The 17,046-nt window shown below is 35.1% G+C and overlaps 1 protein-coding gene across 1 annotated transcript; it reads left to right on the plus strand.

Annotated features, from left to right (window-relative positions):
* The first annotated feature begins 395 nt into the window (after positions 1-395).
* Positions 396-12,507, plus strand: NTS (neurotensin). Its single transcript, XM_045462956.1, has 4 exons — positions 396-579; positions 2,841-2,902; positions 9,313-9,537; positions 12,161-12,507. Exons 1-4 carry the CDS (start codon positions 498-500, stop codon positions 12,311-12,313), a joined length of 522 nt encoding a protein of 173 aa, XP_045318912.1. The 5' UTR covers positions 396-497; the 3' UTR covers positions 12,314-12,507.
* Positions 12,508-17,046: the final 4,539 nt, after the last annotated feature.

Consider the following 17,046-nt stretch of genomic DNA (forward strand, 5'->3'; position numbering starts at 1 on the left):
AAAAATCACTGATTTCATGCATTTATCCTGGAGATTGTATTTATATTAGAAATATCAGATCCCATGCTTCACAAAATCAAGATAACAACTTCTTGGAGTCAGGAATGAGAGGAAATGGGGCAAAAGAGATCCTGTAAGTTTTTTCCAGTATGCTCTATATGGAATTGCTTTAGAATGACTCCTGTGCGTCAGAAATCCGGAGCAATTAGGGAAGATGTCACTTTCATTTGAAGTTCAGAAGTGGGGGAGGAGAGTGGGGGGACAAAGGAAAAGGGGAGGAGGAAGTGGAGAGAGGAGAGGAGGGGTAGAGACGAAGGAGGGCACATCCTGAAAAGATAATCCCTGTACTATCATGACATCATCCTTCTACATGTATATATAGGGAATGGCCAAAGCATCTCTCATAGTTCACTTTCAAAGTCAGCTGAAGGCAGAGGAAGAGCTAGAGAAAGCCCCTTTCAGAGCATCTGTGACGTTTATGGACTTGGCTTGCTAGAATGCTCAAGATGATGGCAGCAATGAAAATCCAGCTGGTATGCATGATACTTCTGGCTCTCAGCTCCTGGAGTCTGTGCTCAGGTAAGCGCAGCTGCATTTCACAATTCCCTGAAGTGATTTCTTTTTTTTCTTTTTTTTACACTGTGCTGCTACTTATGTTAATGCAGCCGGGAAGAAGAGCTTCTTCTTTATTCTGTATTTGCTTTTTAGTGATAGAAACTGAATATATTCATTCTCTGTCTTTATGATTACAAAAACTGAAAGATTTCATTTCTCTTTTTAAATCTGCAAGGTAATAAAAAGATTTCAATGAAACCCTTCATGCTCTCCCTTTGGAATGTGACCACCAGAGTAGGGAAAAAAAAATATGTAGAACTTAAATTAGGCTGGTCACTATCTGATGAGAAGTACAGAGGCAGTGCCTGTCAAAGTGCAAAACCATAGTTAGAATCCATTCCATTCAAAATGCTTTTTTCTCATCCTCAGTCATCTCTTAGGAAGCAGTGGCTTCTCCCTCCCCAAAATTATTTTCTGAATGGTGTGTATATGTTAAGATACAAACAAAGTGAAAACTGATGTTTAATGAGTAAATGAATGAACCATTATTTATAGAAAATTATTTCTAAAAAAATATATAAATATTCCAAGTACTTTTTGAAAGTACACTTTATATAGTCTATGTGACAAATAAGCATCTTATTAATTTAATTTTCTGCTTGCTGTTTAAGTTGATATAAAATGTAATTGGAAAATTGGCATGTTTACATTAATAAAAATTATTACCTATAGATTGTTTTGCATGTGATAATTGAGAGACCATGCACTGCTCAATATCTATCAATAACTTACCTTGAAAACAAGATTTAAATTTAAAACAGTAACATGAAATGTTGCAATATGTTCCAATTAATGTTTGAAAAATAATTGAATGATCACACCAAAGTGGAAAAAAAAGCATAGGGAAAAAATGCAGTAAAATCATTTAACCTGTTTTATACTTTCATATTTTATAAATATGACATGAAATGTTTAATTCAAACTCCTGCTGATTTTATTTAAATTATGAAATTACATCTAACAGAAGATATAAATGTTATTTCGAAAAATCTTTAATTTCTTTTGATCACTAGAAAAGATCTTGAACTGACTTTGCAAAAATTTCCATGATATAAATAGCAAATTTTCTACAATTATGATTTTAGCTATTACAGGAGGTTAAAGGTATAGTGAGAGTGTATGAGAAAAACTGGGTTATTGATTAAACACTGTGTTCACTCAGTCTTAGAACTTCTTGATGTAATAAGCCAAAATTTGTAGGGAATTTGGTGTACATTTCTCATAAATGGCTAAAGGGATTTGTCATTCCTTTGAAAAACAGATTTGGCCTTGAACAAAGAGGAGAAAAAGATCTCTGGTGTGATTAAATTCCTAGATGCAATGTAAGAAGTGGTTCCTCTAAGTGTGACACTTCTTTTTAATAAAAGTGTGTAGTGCAAGGAAGATACTCATTGTAACCCCTGCTTTGTTTTATGACAGATCAGTGAGTATGAATTAAGTCATCTTGCTATGGTGTTCTATAACTTTATTTGTATTGCTTATATATAGTACTCTCTAAAGTTTTCCTCTCTGCAATATATTCATCAGTGGAAACTGGAATGGATATCCTAAAAAACATCAGAAGTCCATTTTCAGCACAACTACACATGTGCTGAAGGACAGCTCCACTTTTGCTTAACCAATTTGCTTAATAGCCTGTGATTAAATAGCTAAGTACATATTTCTGAATTCTTATTTAAAGTAGAAAACCGTATCTTTCAAAGTGTGTTTTGTAAAACAGCATCTCATGTTGACTAAATCTCAGTATCTATCTTATTCTAAAATCATCAGTAAACAATTCCTTTTGGTTTGTCTTGAAAAAGTCTGTTGCACACACCTTTTCATTATAGTGTGTTTAAAATATCAATATGCATATAGTCTATATATGTAAACTATTGCTGGCAAAAATTAACCAGCATTTTTGATGAAATCTCTATTATATGATATAATCAGCTTTTTTTTTTTTTAAATACTGAGATTCAGTGATTAAACAACTTCAATACATCAATAGTTCTCTTGGCATATAATCAAGTGTTTATCTTCTTATAAGTGCTTCTATTATTCTAGCTGCCGGTTAGCCCAGAATAAAACCATAATTATTTTTTGAATATTATTTTAAGGATAATAAATACATAGGAAAACAATAAGCCTCTAAGACTAGTTTTTTGAGATTAATCTAAAGTTTGTAGGTTACAATATAATTATCTATGATTATATAGTAAACATGTGGTTTTCATTTTACTCAGATTCAGAAGAGGAAATGAAAGCATTAGAAGCAGATTTATTGACCAATATGCATACATCAAAGGTAACTTTTTTTTTCTTTAACCAAGGATTGAAAAACCTGTAAGTTCTTGTTATAAACATGGTGTCCTTTTCCTATAGTTAATAACTTCCCATCAAGACTGAAAAGTTCATAGAGAGGTATTTACTTTTTCAGAAAATTTTCCTAGAGTTCAAAAGAGTTAAGGGTGTTGATGTGACAGGGACAGAAATTATAGTGACTATCAATCAGTATATTGCAACTTTAATTAAGTTGTCACATATTGTTTATGTGGAGATGAAAATGTATTTAAAGGAATCCTGTTTCCATTCCTATCACATCATGTATGGCAAAGGGTATGCCTCAAGTTAAGTATATACATGAAAGCTAAGTGACATTTTAGCCTTTTTTGTTATATTGGCAACAGTAAAATAGAGTTCTAAATTAAAAATGAAAGTTCATGACAATTCATGAAAGAAATGTGGTAGAGCCTAAAGATCAATAGACTGGCAAACAGAAGCTTGGAGATCTGATCCTGCAACTGTGACTTATGAACCATCTGATCTTAAATAAGGGGTTTAGTTAACATCACTTGCCTTTGCTTCCTTATTTTTAAGGGTTGGAGTTTATGATCTCACATTTACATCAAATCCATGCCTAGATTTATGTTCTCCCTATAACAGAAGTGTCATCTGTACCTGCTCATTGCTGTTACTGAACCAACTGAGACTTTGTATATCGGACCCTTTTATTCCTCTCTTGGGGTCTTGAAAACAAGGTGCCTAGATCCCAATCTGTACTTAGGAATAAAACACAATTACAATATACGTGATTACCATGCTACCACGCAGTGCTGATTTCCCCAGAGTGAGTCAATTAGTGGGTATCTAAAGGCAAAAAATAGAGAACCGGGTTCTCAACCAAAAGATGTTTCTCAAAGAAAAATAAATTTTGAATTGAGGCAGACCCATGGTTCAATCACTGTTATAGCCCTAGGATATTAAGGCAGAGGATTCGACAGATGTTATGGAAAGAAAGTAAGTGCTCAGACGTTCTGTCTAATTTCTGAAGCAATACCCCAACTCAAGTCTTGTACTTCAGATTTCTCTTCCTTAACTGAGTGAGCACATTCCAGGTACAACAATCCCTATTATATTTGTAGAATTATGTGGGTATAAGGGGAAGTAGTATTTGGGAGCGTGGGGGTATTATTATCTGAAATCTAACAAAGATACATTGTCAGCTATGATCCTTAAAAGACATTTGGGGAAAATTTAAGTGCATATATTTTCACCACTGCCCAGATCTACAAAAGCTGAATGGACTGACACCAAATATTTTCTTAATTTGGTAGCTTTCATATCAGGAATGATCAGATTTAGTTTCGTCATTAAACCTCAATAACCAAATAATAACCTTAAGACAATGGATCCTTTGTTGAATACTCAGTCAGAAGAGCAATGGTGACAATGGTATCACCCCAAAAATAGGAAGACAAGTGAAGTCAATCGTCTATGTTTAAAAATGGGGAAGGTTAGGAAACGACTTAATTTCACAGTAGAGATGTTACCTCAGTAATTCTAAATTTACACAGACACATCAAAGTCCTAAATAATCCCCAAAAGCTAGTATAGTTTCAAGAGTGCTAGCTACCTTGTGAAAATGTGAGAATTGTGATTCCTTCCCTAGAGTTGCAAGGGAAAAACAATCCCAATTTATGGAGTGGGTTAGTTTTTCTTTTAAAAAGAAATACATAAATGGGACGCCTGGGTGGCTCAGTCGGTTGAGCATCCTACTTCGGCTCAGGTCATGATCTCGCGGTTTGTGAGTTCGAGCCGAGCCCGCTTTGAGTTCTGTGTCTCCCTCTCTCTCTGCTCCTCCCCTGCTCATGCTGTCTCTCTCTCTCCTTCAAAAATAAAAATAATAATGATAATAATTAAAAAATAAATACATAAAAATACAGGCATAATAAATTTTTTCTCTTTTATTTAATCTTGGAATATGTCTCTAAACAGATCATGGAATGAAAATTGAATCCCATTGCCTCCTTTCAATTGAAATAAGCAAAATACAGTCTATAATGAGAAAGCACCAAGAAGCATAATTATTTCAATTTTGCTGTTAGGATGGGAACAAAAAGCTCATTCCTTATGTTTTACAGAACTACTATCATTTCTTTCTCCTTGACTCAACTGATTTTTGGTGTGTGTAGCATTCTATGCAAATGAAACCCCAAACTTATGAGCATTTTAACTAAACTACTACATTTAAAAATTTAAGAGAATAATAATTGATATTGGTAGAACTAACTCCATTATTAACAGCTTCAGAAAGCTTCAGGTTTCTTCTTTCCATTTTAAAATAAAGCATGTGAAGAATTTCACTTGTGAAGTAAAGCTATTTAGACATTAAAATATTAATGTGAAAATTTGCTTAAGCAACAGAAGGTTGAGAGAGAGTCCAAAGCTTGAAAAGTGGAAGACATTTCTTTTTTCTCACAATACGGTTCTCTTTATTACCAGTGCTAGTACTTTCCTATTGTTCTATTCAGAAAGAGAACCTGGTACAGGATGTTTTCTTCAGGATCTCAAAAAGCTGCTATAATGTTGTAATTTTCTATGATCAAATTTAATGCCTTGTGTACAGTAGGAGTTTAATAAATATTTTTGAACTAACAGTGGGAATCTAGGATCCATTACTAACCATCACATTTTGTATTCAACTATAAAACTTCAGAGCTTCACCACAGATGACTTTAATTATTTTCAATTCTGTGAAATGCTTGAATTCACAATTTGCTGGACTTAGATCTGAGTTCAGTGTATTACAGGGGATAAGTCTCCGTCTTATGGATTAGCTCCTATTTAATTAAGGTAACAAAAATTTGACCAGAATCTTATTTAGTATTAAAAAGTTAAAATCAAGTAATGGTAAGTAAGAACCACAAATATTCTCATTTTCCTTATCTTGAAAAGAAGAGATGATATCCTAAATTTCTTATCTATAGGCATAGGTCTATTATAAACATTTGTATAAAATAATTTAATAAGTAGAATGTTTATTGTTAAAGAAAAATTATTCATGACACTAGCTAAACGTAATAGGGAAGACTTTATGCAAGAGGAATTACTGAAATGGGAGTTTTGCAGAGACTGGGCTCAACTCCAAATACAACAATGGCAAGTGTGCCTTTATAGCCAAGAAGCAGAGTGGGGGTCAGTGGGTGGAATAAGAGGAAACATTAAGGCTAGAAGGAGTCTTGCTAGAAGACACAAGATTGTGATATTAGGGCCAGAAATTTCATCAAGTATCTGATATTTGGTCAGATATCTAGGGTGATCAGATACCATGGGTGAGGCATTTGCAGTAAACAGGCTCAGCCAGATTCTTGCTAAAACTGGGCTAAGTGGATTAAGGACTGAGCCTGAGGTTGGGACCTAGTCAAGAAGTGGACTTAGAAGAGCCTGATTCTAGGAAAGAGAGTCTTCACCATTTTTCTGAACGAAATGGTTGAGACCTTACACAAAATGTTCTCAAATACATGATGCCTATCTACTTACACATTCTTTTTTTTTTTAATTTTTTTTTTTTTTTCAACGTTTATTTATTTTTGGGACAGAGAGAGACAGAGCATGAACGGGGGAGGGGCAGAGAGAGAGGGAGACACAGAATCGGAAACAGGCTCCAGGCTCTGAGCCATCAGCCCAGAGCCTGACGCGGGGCTCGAACTCACGGACCGCGAGATCGTGACCTGGCTGAAGTCGGACGCTTAACCGACTGCGCCACCCAGGCGCCCCTCTACTTACACATTCTTCAGTCAGTCATACTTTCTCAGCTGTGCTTTTAATGTGACTTTAAATAATCGTATTATTGAGTCATGTAGTGACTATTTTAACTAGCAGAAAGAAATGAGATGATTAATTCAGTTTCCTCAGAAAGAAAGAAAGAAAGAAGAAAGAAGGAAGAAGGAAGGAAGGAAGGAAGGAAGGAAGGAAGGAAGGAAAAGAAAGAATCAGATAACGTTAGTCCTGACTGGACTTTATGAATAAAGCTTTCTGTAGTCAAATTAGTTTGGGAAACTCTCAACACTGTATTGACTCCATTAGAAAATTACAATGAATATTTGCAAGTAAAAGGCTCTGAGGATACCTACCTTCAAGGAATCTTTACATTTCCTTTAAATTCAAGTTTTCCAATTTACTTGACAGTGGAACTCTTTTAAAAGCAGTGAGTGCAGAACTAGTGTTCTAAGAAGTACACTTTAGAAAGCACTCCATTAGGGGCTCAGTCAGTTAAGCATGGGACTCCAGCTCAGGTCATGATCTCATGGTTTCTTGCTGTCAGCTCAGAGCCTGGAGCCTGCTACAGATTCTGTGTCTCCCTCTCTGCCCCTCCCCTGTGCTCACTCTGTCTCTCTCAAAAATAAATAAACATTTAAAAAATAAAAAGAAGAGGAAAATGTAAAATTAAGGTATTCCATTAATTGGTATGATATAAGGCATTGCTGCCAGATAATGGAGCATGTTGTCTCTAAGTTTCCCATAGCAGAAAAGTTTAAGCAATGGCTGGAAAATCGTATTCAAGGAGCATAGTTGAAAGTATTTCCAAACTGGTTAAAACCATTGTATATTACATTGTTATATATCATAATAATATTTTCAAGTAAATATCTTTATACTCATATATTTGCATGTTCTTAGGATAAAAGCTTAATCAAAGGGTGTGCACATTTTCAATTTTAATGCAGTACATCTTTCAAAAAGTTATAACAATCTACACCCAGATCAACAAATATTTAGAAAAGGAAGTGTCTGTTTCTCCATGTCCCTATAACTACACTAACAAATGTACCTAGCCTTTGAAAGTCTTCTGAGCTGATGGTGGCCATGTTCTTTCCAGATATTTCTTCTTTGATGAGTCATCTGTGACTTGTTTACTTATATCACTTATCCAAGGTTTAAAATTTTTATCTTTATTATTTTTTTTTAATTTGTGGATTCAACAGTTTCTTTTTGAAGAGCTCTACCTGTGTTAAGGATATTAATATTTGTGGCAGCTTTTACCGTATAGCTTGCTTCTGGTGTTAGTTCAGGCTGTTAATTTTCCAGAGGTGTTTTACACATTTATGTGTTTAAAGTTATCCTTTTCTTTGTGGATCATGGTTTGGATATTTGCTTAATAATCTAGGTTTATAGAGTAAATTCTGTATAGTTTACACATTATTTTATTTTTACTCATATTTAACCCATCTGCATATTCTTAGACTACTATATGTCAATAAAGTTATAAGTAGATGTAAGTCCAGGTTTCCTGATAGCCTACTGTCCCAAGGATTTCAAATGCAAACTTTGCTGTATGCTATAAACTCATTTGTACTTGGACTAATTTTGGGGATATTATATTTTCTTCTGTTGGGTTTAATGTTTACTCTTGTTTTATTAATTCTCTCCTTTGATTACTGAGTCTTTAAAATAAATTTCAATAACTGGTAGAGTAAGTTCCTCCTCATTACATTTTTATTTTTCCAAATCTTCTTGCTTATGCTCACACATTCATACTTCCAAATTAACATTATAATTACTTTGCCAAATCCCCACCGCCAAATTCCAGTCTTCCCATATTTTTCAAACTGGAACTTTGATTTGCAATTGCATTACAGTTGGGGAATAATTCAGAGAGAATTGACATATGATAGTATTGTTATTGAATCTTCCCATCGTGGTTGTGTGGTCATTCACGTACGTGTGTGTGTGTGTGTGTGTGTGTGTGACTTTAAGAAAAATGTATGCTTTCCTTCATCTATGCCCTTTGAAATTTTTTGTTATTTTTTCTTATTTCACATTTAGTTTCTCCTAAGTCCTTATGTTTCCTTGTTTATTACTATTGGCACACAGGAAAATTATTGATGAAAATAGTGGTTTCAGACCCTATCTTATTAGAAAAAAAATAGTAATTCTAGAAAATATTTTTATTTGCAAATAAATAAATTGATCAGCTGTGTTGCTGTTTATGAGAATTATCAATGTATGGAATAGATTAGTGATCCTACATTATTGTAATTGTGCAAATCTATTAATATCATCATAGTCCATGCTCCATTAGACACTAAACTCTGGTAAAGATGGTATTTTTAAAATTTTATCTGTGATGCATACATATATATTTATACATTTACACTCACTATTATTTCAAAATTTTTGCTTTGCTTATGTATGTGTGCCTGTGTATAACTGTATTACATTTTAAAAAATAGAATGTATGAGGAATTGGCACTAATAAATTCTGCGATATAAAGTTACTAAACTAATAACAGTGTGTTTATTAGGATGGAGTAACAATGAGGCCCTAAAATGTAATGGCTTCGCACAATGGAAATTCATTTCTTATCCATATGACACAAGATTTAATTACCTACTTTTTAAAATTTTAAGTACCTGTTTTTTTCTATATTTCAGACCAATAAAGCAGGTGTTTCTTCTTGGAAAATGACCCTTCTAAATGTTTGCAGTTTTGTAAATAACCTGAACAGCCAAGCTGAGGAAACAGGGGAGCTTCAAGAAGACGAGCTTATTACAAGAAGGAAATTTCCCACTGCCTTAGACGGCTTTAGCTTGGAAGCGATGTTGACAATATACCAGCTCCAAAAAATCTGCCACAGCAGGGCCTTTCAACACTGGGAGGTAAAGCAAAAACAAAATATGAATATAATTATCGTTATACTAGTTAGCTCTCATTTGTACTGATGTTTTTTCACTGCGATCATTATCATAACAGGAAGACTTACAAATATTAAAGAAGAATAAACCATGTGTTGAGGTTAACATTCCTTCAGATCTTCAAAGTGTCCTTCAAATATTTGGAGTTTGGCAAAATATTATTACTTCAGTCTTAAAAGGGAGGGAGTAATATCCTAAGGCAGATTTGATCCACATGCTTTTATTGTGCTTAAACGAATGGCATACTCAGGCAATTTGTGGCGGTGGTGTGCCTACAAAATTTAAGGACTCAAAATGTGTTCTTAGAAACACGAAGTCATGTGTATTATCTATAAACAAACACAGAACATAAAACACAAATGTTCGATTTGTATTTGAACATATTAAGCAGATAAAACTGGAAAAAATCCACGTATGTATATATTCCTATTTCAGTTGAATACATGGATTTCAGGCATCTTTAGCCTCTAAATTAGGTCCACTAACAGCCAAGACAGCCAAATCCATTATACACAACTACACTGAAGTAGTGGATGAGTCAGTTGTATTTAAGGCCATACTAGTGATTTATTGCCTTTGGTTTTAGAATATGTGTTACTTTGAAGGAGGGGAAGAGAAATGAAATGCTTTATTTTTTTATTTATTTTTAAATGTTTATTTATTTTTGAGAGAGACACAGAGTGTGAGTGGGGGAGGGTCAGAGAGAGAGGGAGACAGAATCTTTAAGGGGGCTCCAGGCTCTGAGCTGTCAGGACAGAGCCCTACGCCGGATTCAAACTCCTGAAGGGTGAGATCAGACGAGAGTCAAAGTTGGACGTCCAACCAACTGAGCCACCCAGGTGCTGCAGAAATGAAAATGCTTTAAAGAAAAAAAAATTCCCAACAAAGGTGGGGAGGCACCTGGGTGGCTCAGGTGCTTGAGCCTCCGACTCTTGATTTTGGTTCATGTTTTGTGAATTCTGAGTTTGAGCCCCATATTGGGCTCTGTGCTGATAACTCAGAGCCTGCTTGAGATTCTCTCTCTCTGCCTCTTCTTTTATCCTCACTCTCTCTCTTGAATAAACATTTAAATAGGTAAGTAAATAAATAAATTTCCCAACAAGGAAACCATTTCTCTCATATTAATCTCTAAGAGAGATTTGCTTCATCTTTTATATTTTGGGTTAACACCAACATTGGGACTCTGAGGGTGTCTTTGCTGCTAATATAACAATCCTTATATATGACTATCACAAAAATACCTTGTGGAAAAGAAGAAACGCAAGACAGAACTTCTAGTGTTTATTCTAACTTGCAGACAAAAAGATGTTTTCTAGATGAAAGACCAAAAAAGCTAGGTTTAATTTTACTACTCATCTCTTAATTCTAATTCCAGCTAAATAACTTAGTCTTCAAAATATTGTTTAAGTCAATAAAACTTGAAAAATGCTAATTTTAACATAGGGAAATGTCAATTGTGTGCTATTTATCCAGGGATTAAAAACAACAACAACTCAATAAACTATTATACACACAAATCAGGTGCTCATAAGATTAGAACTTTTGCTATTTTAAATGTTATTGAGTGATTTAAAACAAAAACTATTATATCATTCAGAACATACTACAAATTATAGATTATGTTCACAGACAAACATGCAATTAAGAAATTAGGTTGTCTAATGGTAGTTCGTTTTCCTTCTCTGAAACTGAATAGCTGTGGGTTGAAATAAAGTACTTGGTGATAGGATTCAGTTCATATGCATTAAAATTAAAAACTTAACCTCCTGTTAGTTTTTCTTATAATGACCCTAAAGTTTAGAGGATAATCACAAGTACAAATACAATTTTTATCTTGAACAATTTTTAAAATTTCACATAAATTATGTGCAAAATTCTGGGAAGAGTTCTAAATATTTTCTGCTAGCTGAAATTTGTGAATTGCAACTATACCAGAAAGAAGTATTCAGAACTAATGTTAGAATGTGGCATATTTAATGAGATTTTGGTAAGATTCTACATGGAGATGAACTCCCTAACGTTACTGATTCTGAATTTGCTTCTAATTATTAGGCACCACAATCTAAAGAGACCTTTACTGTTTCACATGTGTTAATTTCTACAACAACTAAGCTAAGCAGAGCAAACAATCCTCTCTCTGAGACTGAGAAATGGATCTTTGGAATGGTTTTCAAGACAAGTCAGTAATTAACTTCAAGAAATATAAAATCCTATTGCCTTTTAAGGCCAAACATGACTTACTGAATTCAAAACTCTATGTGTGTTGTGATTTATGATATATTTTCTTAACATTTTAGTCTCTCTATCATAAATTAAAGCCTGAAACATACTCGAAGATGTACTAGGTATGTTGCTTCAGTTGGAGGTATCAGTGTATGGCCTTGAACAGAGAATCGGAAAAACCACGTTCTCATCCCGTCTCAGTCAGTTGACAGTCATCTGTCCTTGGACAAAACAATTGTTTTAAACCTCATATATCTTATCCATGTATGTCTTACTGCTGAATAGCAAATGAGATGAAATGTAGCAAAATACCCTGAAAGACATGCCACATGTAAGTTTGATTCATATTCTGCCTCTCTTGCAGTTAATTCAGGAGGATGTTCTTGATGCTGGAAATGACAAAAATGAAAAGGAAGAAGTTATAAAGAGAAAAATCCCTTACATTCTGAAACGTCAGCTATATGAGAATAAACCTAGAAGACCCTACATACTCAAAAGAGGTTCTTACTACTACTGAGACGATAAATATTTTATTTATATGTGATTGTGATTTATAATCCTTCACTTAAATATCAAGTTATACTTGTGTGGTAATGTGACAGTACACAATATTGTGTCTCTTCTTACAATCGTGGTTTATTGGATGTGATTTTTCTGCATTAATATAAATTGGACTAAATGTTTTAAAATAAATCTAGATCTTGAGCATGATAATGTGTTGTGTATAATTGGAGTAGATATTAATTAAGTCACATAAAGAATGTGTTGTAATTTTGCAAAGCACTTAGTGGTTTGTTTAAACAGTCAAAATGTTGGACATTTTTTAAAAAAAAATTAACATTTATTCATTATTTTGATAGAGACAGAGTGTGAGCGGGGGAGGGGTAGAGACAGAGGGATACACAGAACCTGAAGCAGGCTCCAGGCTCTGGACTGACAGCACAGAGCCTGAGGCGGGGCTCAAACTCACGCACTGTCAGATCATGACCTGAGCCGAAGTCGGACGCTTAACTGACTGAGCCATCCAGTCGCCCCAAAATGTTCGACATTTTAAACCAAATTATGAAGGATTATAATGGAGTCCTATGACAAAGTCTAACCTATACAGCATAAACCCAAAACAAAGTAATAGTACTTCTTTTATTATTCGTTATATATATATATATATATATATATATATATATATATATTTAATTGAGAGAACTACATGTTCTTTTCAAGACTCAATAACTCTCTCAGATATGGGGAAGGTAATAGTGATAAAATAGGATCATCTTAAAAGGATGATTAATGAACTATTGTTAATTATGCCTATCTTAATGAATGATCTTCAGCTGAATTTGTCTTTCTGTTAACTAAACTTAATGGCTAGTAAAAAGCAGTGATCCATCAGAACCACGTTTCTCCCAAAATGCACTTCCATTAGAAGAGTTACCCTTTACTGACTTCCCCCACACACACTTTGATACAGTAAATGATAACTTTAGCTTTCAATTCATTGAGGAATTTGTGTGACTATTGTTTTTTTCCAAGTAGAAAACATGTTTGAGCCAGAAGGAATACTTGAAATAATTCCTCATAAATTTCGTTTAAGACCATACTTACGGACTCATACACCCTCACGGTCTATACATTCTGCCAATAGCTGTGGGTTTTTAGGTTCTCACTCTTGTAAGTGTCTTGAAAGTCCTCTCCTCACAGGGCTGCAACCTAGTTCATAGTCATCCAAGAGGAAAAATATCAGGATTTAAGTTGTGGAATGAAGGAGGCTTCAGAACTTCATATACCTTTGATAAGATTGCCTAGGCTAAACCCTCAGTAGGATACAGCAACAGCCCGAGTCTCTGAGTTTTTCTGGTAAAACCATGACTTCTAATGACTGCTAGCCAACCATCTTTCACCATCTTATCAGCTTCAACATTAAAAAGTACCAAAGACACTGATCCTAAGAGAAAATTTACTTCCCAGTAATTAAGAGTACTACTCTGGGGGAGCCTGGGTGGCTCAGTGTGTTAAGCATCTGACTTTGATTCTGGTCATGATCTCACTGTTCAGTTTGTGAGGTTCAAGCCCCAAATCTGGCTCCTTGCTTTCAGCACAGAGCCTTCTTTAGATCCTCTGTCTCCCTCTCTCTCTGCCCTTCCCTGGTGCGAGTTCTCTCTCTCTCAAAAATAAATAAATATTAAAAAAAAAAGAGTGCATACTCTTGAGTCAGGATGTCAGATTCAGCCCCACTATTCACTAATAACCTTGGACAACTTTAACCTCTGTTTCTTCAACTATAAAATATGAATAATAATTGGGTTTGGAGGGGGACAAAATGGTCTCATACACATAAAATGCTTAGAATGGAGCTTGGAATAAATTTATAACACCCTATATTTAGCAGTTCTGGCCATTTTCATATCATTTTTTTTCTTTCTCTTTCAAAAACTACAGAGCATAACACAATTTCATGTGAATCCTCTGTTTTCAGCAACTACTGATGTCTTAATTACTCGCTTCATCCAATATCCTTGAGGATTTCCACATACATGCAAAAGAGCCATCCAATAATCTCCCTTCTTAGCTCCTGACATCTATACTTTCTGTAATAAACATTTTATCCAGAGGTGCCTAGGTAGCTCAATTGGTTAAGTGTTGGACTCTTGATTTTGGCTCAGATCGTGATCTCATAGCCTTGAGTTTGAGCCCCACACTGGGCTCCACAATGGGCTTCAAGCCTACTTAAGATTCTCTCTCTCTCCCTTTGCTCCTTCCCTTAAGATTCTCTCTCTCTCCCTTTGCTCCTTCCCTGCTTTCTCTCTCTCTCTCTTTCTCTCTCTCTCTCCCTCTCAAATTAAAAAAAAAAAAAATTAAAAAAAATTCTGTCCTGTTCATCATCAATCACTTTATGGTCATGGCATAGAACTTTTACTACCAATACCTTCAACCTCTCCAAAATCTCAATTATAAGCATTCTACACTCTACACATCATCTTTTCACTCCAGTTCGTATAACCTAACACTGTCACTCTGACAAATCCATTATTTCAACTTCCTTCACTCTTAATACCTTTTGCTTATGGCCTTACTTTGCAATTTACTTGGCTTAGATTTTGTGAGCCAAAACTAAAATCACTGTCTTGAAACCCTCAACATCCTGATCTTCTATCCTATATGAGCCTTTGAAAACACCCAGCTAGAGACTACATGTAGGTAGGAATGGTTAAGTTGAAGCCAATGGGATATTGAGTGGGAAAAAAGTGTGTTCAACTGGTGGGTCTTTTATAACAAACAGAAACTTCATTCCCTAAACTTTTTCCTAATGTTTTATGTCTTGAATATGAATTGATTTTAGCCTCACAAATGAATATCATTTTCTTGAGGATGACATTGATTGATAGAGCTTAATCCTTAAACAACTTTGTGTGGAAAAGCTGCCTCCCCATCCGGGGCCAGCCATACTGTTACTTGACAGAGAAATGCATTCTAACTTACTTAGGGCACTGTATTTTTGAACCTCGTTGATACAACATCTCAACCATTATTTTAATTTTTACGCTCGTTTCCGGGCCTTCTCATGGTTTATTTCTTCACAGCAATCAGATCTCTGCACTTATGTATATCCTGTCTTAAATAACCTTCATTCATGAGTCAATATCTCCACTTGCTCTATTTTTTTTTGAATATTTGAAAAAGAAAAAATAAAGTCAATGACAGCCATCACCTGGGACCTGGCCTCAGGTTTCTCCTGTTAAACACTAACAATTTCACTGAACTAAAACTTTAGACTGGGTCACTCTAACTGTGATGGCAAAAGACAATCAACAAGCCTACTCTGAGGAAATCATGTCAGAGCAAAACAAAAACAAGAGCACTATAAACCACAAAAATGATCAAACATCCTCCTTTACCACATAATTTGAGTGATCGCTCCTTCTTTAGCAACTATTGCATTAATTTTGCTCTGTTCTTCCACTTCCTGGATAAAAACTATTATAATACCTAAGCAGAATTGCCCTTGTTTTTTGATAACACCCAAACCAGAGAAAACTATGCTTCTGGAATATTCCCCAAAGCACCCAGCACAAGCCTAAGTCTTAAACACTCTTATTGAGAGGCCACATGATTTCCCAAAGAATGATATCTCCAGTATCAATAAACCTAACTTCATGTGAGTGTATTTCCAGTGGTCTTTGACTGGTGGACATCAGTACAACACATAACATAACTTGGAATTATATAGTCATTTATTTATTTACTTATTTGTATTATATAACTCCTACTAGAATGTGTAAGGCTCTGTGAGGACAAGGATTTTGTCTTCCTTATTCATCATTGAATTCCCAAGGTTGAGCACTAGACCTGCTAAGTATCAGCAAGGACTGGTTTCATGACTGAATAAATTAGCAACCAAAGGACTCTTTCTGTTATAACAATAGGGTTTAGACATAGTTTCTACAGATTTTGAAGTCCTAAATTAGAGATTACATTTCAGAAGGATGAGTTTGAGCTCAGGTATCTACAAGAGGTCCCTGGTCTTACATGAAGCAACAGCGAATCTGAGATGTTGAAGCTCACATTCACTTACAGTGGAAGTCTGGGGGGCAGGTCTCTCATTTTTTTTCCAATGCTGGTTTTCATAGAAATAAAAAAAAAAATCACAGAAAACCACCCCCTTCCCTGCAATACCCAAAGAAATCCTAAGAAAGAACAAAGCTGAAGGCATTACATTTCCTGATTTCAAATTATGTTACAAAGCTATAGTGATCAAAACACTATCGGGGCGCCTGGGTGGCACAGTCGGTTAAGCGTCCGACTTCAGCCAGGTCACGATCTCGCCGTCCGTGAGTTCGAGCCCCGCGTCGGGCTCTGGGCTGATGGCTCAGAGCCTGGAGCCTGTTTCCGATTCTGTGTCTCCCTCTCTCTCTGCCCCTCCCCCGTTCATGCTGTGTCTCTCTCTGTTCCAAAAATAAATAAACGTTGAAAAAAAAATTAAAAAAAAAAACAAAAAAACAAAACAAAACAAAAAAAACACTATGGAACTGGCATAAAAACAGATACATAGACCAACTGAACAAAATCAAGAGCTCATAAATAAACCACGTGTAAAGGCAGAATCAGACCTATAAATACAGACAACAAACTGATGGTTGCCAGAAGAAAGGGGATAGAAGGGATGGGCAAAATGGGTGAGGGGGAGTGGGAGATACAGGCTTCCAGTTATGGAATGAATAAATCACGTGAATAAAATGTACATCATAGGGA

The sequence above is a fragment of the Leopardus geoffroyi genome, chromosome B4 (genome assembly GCF_018350155.1).
Source record: "Leopardus geoffroyi isolate Oge1 chromosome B4, O.geoffroyi_Oge1_pat1.0, whole genome shotgun sequence".
Lineage (NCBI taxonomy): Eukaryota > Metazoa > Chordata > Mammalia > Carnivora > Felidae > Leopardus > Leopardus geoffroyi.

What these genes read in the sequence shown, in the direction of transcription:
- NTS (XM_045462956.1), top strand. Translation starts at nt 498, where the DNA reads ATGCTCAAGATGATGGCAGCAATGAAAATCCAGCTGGTATGCATGATA. An exon ending in CCAATATGCATACATCAAAG is followed by an intron (nt 2,903 to 9,312) that starts GTAACTTTTTTT and finishes TCTATATTTCAG; the next exon opens with ACCAATAAAGCAGGTGTTTC. An exon ending in GGGCCTTTCAACACTGGGAG is followed by an intron (nt 9,538 to 12,160) that starts GTAAAGCAAAAA and finishes CCTCTCTTGCAG; the next exon opens with TTAATTCAGGAGGATGTTCT.